The sequence below is a fragment of the Hydra vulgaris genome, chromosome 01 (genome assembly GCF_038396675.1).
Source record: "Hydra vulgaris chromosome 01, alternate assembly HydraT2T_AEP".
Classification (NCBI taxonomy): domain Eukaryota; kingdom Metazoa; phylum Cnidaria; class Hydrozoa; order Anthoathecata; family Hydridae; genus Hydra; species Hydra vulgaris.
The window spans coordinates 8,835,915-8,842,500 of record NC_088920.1 but is presented as its reverse complement, the minus strand read 5'-3'; the positions used below and the strand labels follow the sequence as shown (position 1 = coordinate 8,842,500).

Below are 6,586 nucleotides of genomic sequence, written 5' to 3'. Positions count from 1 at the left end.
CAAGCAATAGAGAACTGTTAATGTAAAAGGAAAGAAAGAGAAGTTACCAAAGGAGACATTATTAACACAATGAAATAAAAACATGCAAAAAAAGCAATTTATCATTAACTCTTATAAGAGAAGTCAACTAAATCAACTCTGAATAATTTTTTTTTAACCTACGTTGGGAACAGGGAGCATTAAGGGCATTGGCCAATTTGTCTAAAGTCAAAATGTCTAATGTTTTGTAATATTTGCTGATAACAGTTCCTTATAGACAAATATTAAAGTTTTATATATATCTATTTGCACAAGGGACACTTTGTCCCTTGTGCAAATAGATATATATAAAACTTTTGCGGGCGGCAGATATCCAAGGGGCGCCACATGAAAAGAAAGTATCCTTGTGCGGGCGGCAGATATCCAAGGGGCGCCACATGAAAAGAAAGTACCTAAAAAAAAAAAGTCCTTTATCTATAATATAGGAAAATTTTGCTAAATAAGGGCGTCAATAAGGTTTGCTGTGCGGCGTGACGGCTTTCGGCGGCCCTGACGATTGCAACACCATAATTTCCCTTTAGTTTAATTCTGCACGAAGGAATTCTTGAGTAAATAAAAATAATAGCACCAAACTAAAGAGTAGAAGTTACTAGAATAAACAAAGAAGTTTAACATATTTAACATATTTAACATATTTAACATATTTAACATATTTAACATATTTAACATATTTAACATATTTAACATATTTAACATATTTAACATATTTAACATATTTAACATATTTAACATATTTAACATATTTAACATATTTAACATATTTAACATATTTAACATATTTAACATATTTAACAAGTTTTAAGTTATATTATCATTTTTATCACAGCCAATCAAAAGATGACCAGAAACTGTAAAAGATAAACTAAGCGTACATTTTCACCTGAAAAGTTAAAGGAAGCCGTAAAAGACGTTTAAACAAAAAATTGCTAAACTGCTAAACACGGTGTTAGCAAATAAAAACTCTTTGACCTTATCGAAAAGACTAAACATCAGAATATTGATTTAATAAATGTTGATGTAACAACTAACTTCAAGAAAAGTTTTTAACAATAATACTTATAAGCTGAGTACATATAACCTGAGTACTTAGGACAGGATTTATTTTAAGTGCAATTTGGATGAGTACTAATTGCAATAATTTATAAATAAAATAAACTACCATTGTTGAAATTGCGTACTTATTTATTTGATGTCCAAATTCTCCTCTGTACACGTCCAAAGTCCAAAGTATGGGTGACTTCGCACACTTGACTAGCATTTTTAAAATAGTATTTAAACATTGAAAATCAAAAAATTAAAAAAAGTTCAAATGTTCAAATATACCTTAATCATTATAGTTTGACAGAAAAATAAACTCTGAAAATTTCGACTTTCTATGAAACATCATTTGTATTTTACAAATATTCGTTAAACTTTTTTTAAAAATTCGTTGGCAATCAAGAGCATTGCTTTTTAAAGTACTTTTTTATTTCTTTAACTATTTTTTGGAGAGAATCATTTGTTGAAGTAAATCTCGTTCAATAGTTTGTTTTAATAAACATTTAAAATGTATTTGTACCAACATAACAGAAGGGTAATTAACTTTTTCAGTTAGTTTTAATTTTTCCTTTCAAAATTAAAGCCTCTGATTTTAAAACATATACATGAAATCCAAAAAACATCAAAAAAATAGGAACATTTTAAACAAATTTCTATGGATGGATTCACAATGATAAACTGCAACGATTAACCAAATAAAAATAACTAATGAAGTCAAATCATGAAATTGGTTATAATTGTGAGCCATTGATAAAAAAAATTAAAAACGTGTTTGATTTTGAACAAGAAATTTTGAAATCAGTTTTAGTCGATGAAATTTCAATAATAATAATTACGAGATCTAATTTTTTACGAATGTCAATAGTTAAATGTACCAAACATTTGCCAAAAAATAAATCCAATGTCATGAGACTTCTTTGTAGAAGTTATGAAAAAAAAATGCTCAACTAAGCACAATATTAATTAAAAAGCTGAAGAGTAACGGAAGATTTAGTATTACACTTGCCGAGCGGACAAATATTCGGATGAAACGCTATGTTAAATATCAACTTACATGGTGCTAGAACAAAAAAATAATAAGTATAATCTTGGATTAGTGAGAATTTGGATCTTGTTTTGCCTCTGACTTTGTTGGTCTAGTTAAATCTCAGTTAGAAAACTTAAACTTTTTTTTTGAGAAGTGTTGCGTCAGGTTGTGCTTCTTTCTTTTCAACAATAAGTTTGAAATAAACCTAAATGAAAAGTATAATCTAAGATCAAATAAAAACAACAACTATTAATTGCCTCGGAGATATAATAAACTCTCAGAATTTTGTATATCTTATCGAAGATCTAAGTTATGGAGTGTCAAAAGGAACATAAGTTTATGGTGAGGTCCTTAAATTCATTTAAGTTTCTAACAATTAATTTCTTTTTTAATTTGATCATAAGAAAGGTTTTTTTTTTTCTTTTCTTAATTAATTTTTATTTGTGCCTTGACTATTTAACGGTTACTTAGTTATGATTAATATTATTTATACGAGCTTTTTACCATAACGCTATATTATTTTAGAAATCATACTTTGCAAGACAAGATCAAACATGGGCAAGAAGAAGCACATTCTTTAGAGCTAAACTAGACGTAAAAACTATATATAACTATATACTGTACAACTCGATGTAATCGAGTTTATGATAAATAATCGAGTTTATGATGAATAAACTTTGTTATGGTGACAGTAAAATAAGTAAAACGTTAATGGAAAACTTGAAAAGAAGAACTGCTGAACGCATAAATAAGAATTTAATGAATCTACTGAAATTATCAAATAGTTCATCGCATATTGCAGCCAACCTTCAACCATTGTCACGTTGTTGTAATGTTTGTTTTCTCTTTTCTATAAATACTTTAATGGACGCTGCTCTAAAGAGCTAGCGTCTCTTGTGCCATCTATTAAAATTCATTCTTGCGTTACTCGCAACTGCAACTGTTCCTAAGAACTCCGAAACTTCTTTTTCGTTTAGTATTTTTCCTTGAACATCAGTTTTTCGGAATTCGCTCCCTACATCTTGTTTTCCTGATTCATATAATTTCATTTAAATAGTTTAATAATTTACATTTATTTCATTTAAATCATCCGTTAGTTGTTATCTCGCATCTTTACATTCATCTTTTCTCTTCCAATGGCCTTGTTAAAGCAGCCTTGTTAAATATGAATTTGTTAAAAATATATACAGCTTTGACCAAAAGTTTGGAACACCCTTGCATTTTCGGCGTTTTAGCCATTTTCGGCGGTTATAGACTCTGCCACCATGACTAATTTGCACTAATTAGTGTCAGTTGTTGAAATATAGACGACAAGCCACAGAATGAGACTTGTTTCCTACCTTACGCTTGAATACAAAGATATTTATAGCTTATACAATCAATGTACTATTGATTTCAGTATCAGCCGTTGTTCATTATGAGCGACACACAACCAATCATGTGTAAATTTCATATGCAGTGTCTGACTTAATTACGTTCTTAGATTGATTCACGTGCATGTGTAGACGTCTGCAAACACGCTTTACAGGTTAGAAATGTCTATTTTTAGACTCTAAATACGACTTTATTTTACGTCCATATTTTGGAATCATTTCAAACAGGTAGAAATTATAAATGATATTTTAGAAGGAGTAAAGGTTGATATTTATGTTCAATTTACCTTGTTTTACTTAAGTAGTTAATTAAATATTATTAAATATTAGCAATTCACGATTTTGTTCTGGGTGTGTTTGCAGATATTCCGACCCATAATCTTCTAATGGCACGTGGAAAGGAGTTGCCAGTTGCAAAACGTACGCAAATTATGGTGCTCCACCAGCAAGACTTCTCTGAAAAGAAAATTTCAGCCATTCTGGTGGTGTCCCGATCAGCAGTCATCAAATGGATTGCTAGAGCAACAGAGTTGGGTACACTGGATTCACGCAAAAGATATGGAAGACCACGTTTAACTTCATTATCTATATAGCTATATTATTATCCATGTCGGACCCACCAAGTTCCCGAACAATCAGGAGGCGATTGGTAAACGATTTCAATCTTCGGTGCTATCGTGCTGCAAAAAAGCCAAGTTGACCGCTAGAAACATCAAAGACCGATTGGCCTTCTGCAGGATGTACCGGCAGTGGGTGGCAGAAAACTGGAGGAACGTGATGTTTTCGAACGAAGCTAGCTTCACTCAGTTTCAATCAAAGTCATGTCGTGTTAGGAGACCACCAAATCAACGTTTCAAGGACAAATATGTAACACCAACGGTAAAGAAGTCACCTACGGTCATGGTTTAGGCAAGCTTTAGCGCTGCGAACAGGGGAGGTATCTGGTTCATACCACGAAATACAAAATCAATGGTCAGGTCTACCTTAGTATTCCACAAGAGAAACTTCACCATCATATGGGGATACTTAATTGCACCACATTTCAGCATGATGGTGCTCCCTGCTATCAAACAAGGGCAGTGAATAGTTGGCTTCAAGATTCTGGGATTGAGGTCTTAGGTTCATGGCCTGGATCGTTCCCAGACCTCAATCCCATTGAAAATATGTGGATCTTAATTAAACAAAAGGTTGCTAAGCAAGCACCGACGTCAGAAAAGGATCTAATAGAGGTTATAAAGCGTGTATGGCTGACAGAAGTGAATCAGCAGTATTGTGAGAATTTGGTGACCTCGATGCCCAGGCGTATAGAAGCTGTTCTGAAGAGTCGAGGACAAAATGCTAGGTTGTTCCAAACTTTTGGCCAAAGCTGTATATATATATATATATATATATATATATATATATATATATATATATATATATATATATATATATATATATATATATATATATTTATATACCATTAAAAAATTATATTCGGCAAACGAAATAACACAAAGTATTTTTTCCAATATTTTTAACAAAACAGAAAATAACAATAAAATTGCTTCTGCTGAAGAAAAAGAAATGACTATAGAAAAGATCTGGAAAAGGTTATACAAATTTCGATATCAAGTGAATTACAAATAGATGTGGTACTTGTGGTACTTCTTGTGGTACTCCCTGCCACTTCTATATTAAAAATATAAAATAAAAAATTTAGATTGTTTTGCAATACTGGAAAACGAACCAAAAAATTGAAAAAAATTATTTCATACTATTTGTTTAATCAAGTCAACCAATGCTGAACGAGCATTTTCAATATCAGCTAATTTCTGCACCAAAACCAGATCATGGTTATCTAATAAAGCGACCTAGACTCTTGCTAGATAATATTGTATTGAAAGTATTCAAAAAGTCATATGGAGATAAGTCATAGGGTAGACCGGGGAAATGCCGACACACGAGGCAAATCCGAGAGTTTGCTCTGTAGTTATATTTTGTGAGTAAAGCGCTGTTGTTTAGTGCTGCTACCTGGCAGACAACACTAAAACTAACGCTCAGTGAGTTTTATGCGAGTACGCGTATTGCTTGTTTTGCTATAAATAAATAACTAGTTTTTGAAGTATTCCATGTTAAAACTCCTGGATAAACTGAGGTAAGATTCTAATTGTTAGTATTACTGAAAAACCACTTAGTTAGCTCGAAAAAACATATTAAAATCAACATTTTGGCATAGCCATTTTAGGATTTGTAGCTAGCAGTAGTTTGTAGGGCTAGATATCCGCCATCTTGTTCCACCGGGGTAACGCCGACACACCACCAAGACACCGGGGTAACGCCGACACACACCATTGTTTATAAAATGTTTAAGGTGGTCCTATACTAGAAAAATCGAAAAAATCATTTTTTCAAAAATTACAAATTCTGAAATTTCAAACATTCTCCATTCCGAATATATACAAATCATTTTAATAAATTATATTTCAAATACTCTAAAATTGTAAGTTTCGTAACGAAGTTATAATTTTTTCCAAGCAACACCCCTAGCAACAGATTTTTTATAATATATAATAACAGAAAGCAACACTCCATAATCATGACAGGAACCCTATGAAAGCAGTTTTGGAAGAAGCTAAAAAGAAAAAAGTAATTAAAGATGTAAAAGCCAAGCTTAGACTAGAAAAACTTATGGACAAACCTAAGCCGTTACCTTAAGTTAAACTTAAACTCTTAAAGAAAGGTTTGACAATGTTGGAAAAATCGTGAAAACTAAAATGAACACCCATTCTAAAAACAAGTCCGCAGCTAAAAGAAAAACAACAAAGAAGAGGTGTCATAGAAAAATTTCTTTTAAAGAATCAACTTCTGAGGAAGATACTGATGAAACTAAACTATGTGATGATGACGAGCTTGACGACATTTATTTAACAATCTGCATTTATTTAACAATCTGCAATTATTTTTTTTTCGTTAAAATTTTGCAGGTAAAACGAAAATGCATGTAGAAAGTTAAATAAATAAAAAAAAAGCGGGTTCAATAATTCTTCGACAAGATAATAATGCAAAAACATCGACAAAATTTTCATTAAAAATTTTCAATATTCCTTGAAAATTAAAAATCAGCAAA

General features: G+C 31.3%; 1 protein-coding gene across 1 annotated transcript in view; it reads left to right on the top strand.

Annotated features, from left to right (window-relative positions):
- LOC136074055 (uncharacterized) overlaps window positions 1–4,070 on the top strand; it is a 12,714-nt gene extending 8,644 nt beyond the window's left edge. Inside the window, exon 4 of the mRNA XM_065786354.1 lies at window positions 3,808–4,070. Within this exon, the coding sequence (XP_065642426.1) occupies window positions 3,808–4,070 (263 nt within the window). The remainder of the gene's footprint in view (window positions 1–3,807) is intronic.
- Window positions 4,071–6,586: the final 2,516 nt, after the last annotated feature.